The 3,373-nt window shown below is 41.8% G+C and overlaps 1 protein-coding gene across 1 annotated transcript; it reads right to left on the reverse strand.

Annotated features, from left to right (window-relative positions):
• Positions 1-454: 454 nt before the first annotated feature.
• Positions 455-1,436, reverse strand: LOC120520504. Its single transcript, XM_039742822.1, has 4 exons — positions 1,414-1,436; positions 896-1,309; positions 650-794; positions 455-556 (listed from the first exon to the last, which is right to left on the reverse strand). The coding sequence occupies exons 1-4, from the start codon at positions 1,434-1,436 to the stop codon at positions 455-457; spliced, it is 684 nt and encodes a 227-aa protein (XP_039598756.1).
• Positions 1,437-3,373: the final 1,937 nt, after the last annotated feature.

Consider the following 3,373-nt stretch of genomic DNA (forward strand, 5'->3'; position numbering starts at 1 on the left):
GCTGTTTGAGGCTGGTTGTCTGTCAAGCCACTCTGTTACTCTCATGCCCTCAACCACTCCTGGACGTTGAAAATGACCTAACATTATATTTGCCTCTAAGTAATATTTATATAAGGTCATTTCCTGCTTACTGATCTCCAAGCCTCCTAAAAGATTGCCAAATAGTTCCAGGGACTTTGGCTTAGCTGCTTTCAAAATTTTCTGGCAATCTTTTAGGTTTCTTGATCCTTTGGTTAATCTTGAATATTTCTTCCCGACTTCTGCCTTACTCAGCTCCCGAGAAATTGGCTTTCTTGCCATGTTCAAGAAGTTCAAATAGTCCTGGCACTTTTGCGGCAGATGTTGGTCCTCCTTTATATATTCAAGACACACCTGTAAGTGCTTTACAAATCGGATCATGCACTTGATATAATTCAGGCGTGTTGATGGAGCCATCTCAGCATCTTTTAACTTCTTAAGGAACTCCTTTCCCTTTTTCTGAGTCAAATAAGAAGTCGAAAGTTGGCTCCATGTCATCTGGCTGCACATATTTTAGGTATCTTGTGACATTGTCCACCTTAAAAAACAAAGAATCAATCAGTTAAGCATGTGTGAACATTGGGATCATATTAAATAAAGAAACACCAATTTATTGAATGTAAATCCACACCTCCTGTTGGCAATTGGGGACATGGAGCATGTTAATAAGGTGGTCCTTGAAACCAGAAATCAGCCGAGTGTTTTCAGGAAATTTTTGATACAGGCCATGCTTCTCCATTTGGACCCTCACAGTACTTGTGAAGGCCTGCTGAGGTCTAAAAAAAGAATTCAAATACAGACACATTGACATCTAACATTGACAGAAGTTTGTAACTTTAACAGACAGAAATTAATGGGGTTCAGACTGGTCGCCTACCTCTGCCAAGTTGGGTCATCCTCCTTGATGTTTTCCTCACTTTCCTGGGAAGAAGTGTCTGGTGCCACAGAAGCAGTAGTTTCAGTGGACACTGAAGCAGCTGGAGGAGCCACTGAAGGTATGGCCGGAGAAGTAAAAATGGCAGAAGGCTTGTTAATAAAAAAATGACCTCTCTCTTTGAGGTAATTTATCAACAAAGGATAAGTTGTGGGGTGATCTTTAATCAGGTCCAGGCAATCCACGACCCTGCTTTCTATTCCAAATTTTCTGTGAGATTCCCTGGCCCTTTTCACTTCAGCCTTTATTTCTGCCGGTGTGCGATCCTTCATACATGTTCTTGTCAAGTGGACCGATATCATCTTCTGTGGCTTTTCACAAATCAAGCAGTACACCACATTGCGATGCTGGGGACCACTGTAGGGGAAAGTCGGACAAAAACAGCAAAAACATCACAATCTGTTTTATCAAAATAATCAAATAATGATTTAAATGTAAATAGTGGAAATATTTTCACTTACCTGCATTCAGTAGACTTGTCCATTGTCAGTGAATCAAAGATACTCTGCTATAGTCTTGTGAAGTCTTGTTAATTTGAAAGAACTGTTATGACTCTCTTTGTCTTAGTAGGCTCTTATAAGGGATTGTTTGGGGGTTGTCCAGACGCTGCCCCTCAGGTGAAACACCTATCAGGGGAATCAACCTTTAGGGGAACCGCCCCTTAGTGGAACCGCCCCACAGCTAAAACAGCCCAAAGATGTTAGTCAAATGACTGTGTATGTACAAACCCCATACATTTGTACAGTGGCACAATTGCCACAAATTACCACATCTGAACGAATAGCAGTGTATACCCAGGTGACAGTAAAAAGTACACGGAGTGTTTACATGTAAACATTTATCTTAATGTTTTCTAAACAAAAATTGAGGCTTTTTGTCATATTAATAGTGTGTTGTGTACTTACACTGTTAGTTACATGTGTTAATTGTAAATATTGTCTTAGTTGATCTACCATTCATTCAAGTCTCACACATATATACAAACAGACACATACATAGTCCTTTGCCACAACACCATACTGCCGGCATACAGAAACACTATGAAAATAGTGCAAATAAATACACACAGCAGAAGCACAAACACATTAAATTCATAGTCCTAAGAAGGCTTTTGTTGTTTCTACTAAAGTGTGTTCTGTACTTACTCTTAGTTACACTTGTTAGTTCATTTTACTGAGTGGAGATCACCTTCATTTTAAACATGCAACAATCTGTATTAAAGCCTTATGTGTGCTAACTACAGATGCTTAAAAACATTAAATGAAAACTCCTTAACTTAGCCTGGTGAATTTAAAGTTTGTTTCAAAATGTTCACAAGCATATTTATTTGTCTATCCATACCTTAACTCCCATTTCGAACAATTGCTTCCCGTGTGGTTCTTATTTAGCATTGGCAAATTCACAAAATTAAAGTTTAAATGTGTTTTTGGGGAAACAAACAATAGTCAGGAAAATTTAATTTATGCTATATGTGGTAGCATTTTACTTGACACATTCGCCTATTGTCTTCTAAAAAGAAATTTGTTTGGCATTTTGATTTTTTATTCTGTTTTATTCTTGTGTTTTTCCAAAATATCTTGCGATAATAAACTGCGAATGGCTCATTACATCAGTTATGTTTCCCTTTGATCGCTCCACGTTACTTGGCATGTATTAGCTCTAGAATTACCACAGTTATCCAACGAGCGCTGACTACCGCCCCGGGGGGATGCGTGCATTTATCAGACGAAAAACCCACCCGGGCCCCTGCGCCCGGCCAGCTTTGGTGACTCTAGACAACCTCGGGCCGATCGTGCGCACTCCGCGGTGGCGACGACTCATTCGAATGTCTGCCCTATCAATTGTCGATGGTACTTTCTGTGCCCACCATGGTGACCACGGGGAATCAGGGTTCGATTCCGGAGAGGGAGCCTGAGAAACGGCTACCACATCCAAGGAAGGCAGCAGGCGCGCAAATTACCCACAACTGGCACGGGGAGGTAGTGACGAAAAACAACAATGCAGTACTCTTTCGAGGCCCTGTAATTGGAATGAGCGTACTTTAAATCCTTGCATGAGGATCCATTTGGAGGGCAAGTCTGGTGCCAGCAGTCACGGTAATTCCAGCTCCAATAGCGTATATTAAAGTTGCTGTAGTTAAAAAGCTTATAGTTGGATCTTGGGATCGATCTGGCGGTCCACCGTGAGGCAAGCTACCTCCTGTCCCAGCCCCTGCCTCTCGGCGCCTCCTCGATGCTCTTGACTGAGTGTCCCGCGGGGTCCGAAGCATTTACTTTTGAAAAAATGAGTGTTCCAAGCAGGCTCCCCCTCCCGAATACCGCAGCTAGGAATAATGGAATAGGACTCCGGTTCTATTTTGTGGGTTTCCTGAACCAGGGCCATGATTAAGAGGGACTGCCGAGGGCATTCGTATTGCGCCGC

This window comes from Polypterus senegalus, unplaced genomic scaffold (genome assembly GCF_016835505.1).
Source record: "Polypterus senegalus isolate Bchr_013 unplaced genomic scaffold, ASM1683550v1 scaffold_3846, whole genome shotgun sequence".
Classification (NCBI taxonomy): Eukaryota; Metazoa; Chordata; class Cladistia; order Polypteriformes; family Polypteridae; genus Polypterus; species Polypterus senegalus.

Coding starts and splice junctions, on each gene's coding strand:
- LOC120520504 (XM_039742822.1), bottom strand. CDS start 1,436: ATGGACAAGTCTACTGAATGCAG. Junction 1,310..1,413: donor GACAAGTCTACTGAATGCAG/GTAAGTGAAAAT, acceptor TTTCCCCTACAG/TGGTCCCCAGCATCGCAATG. Junction 557..649: donor TCCCCAATTGCCAACAGGAG/GTGTGGATTTAC, acceptor TTGTTTTTTAAG/GTGGACAATGTCACAAGATA.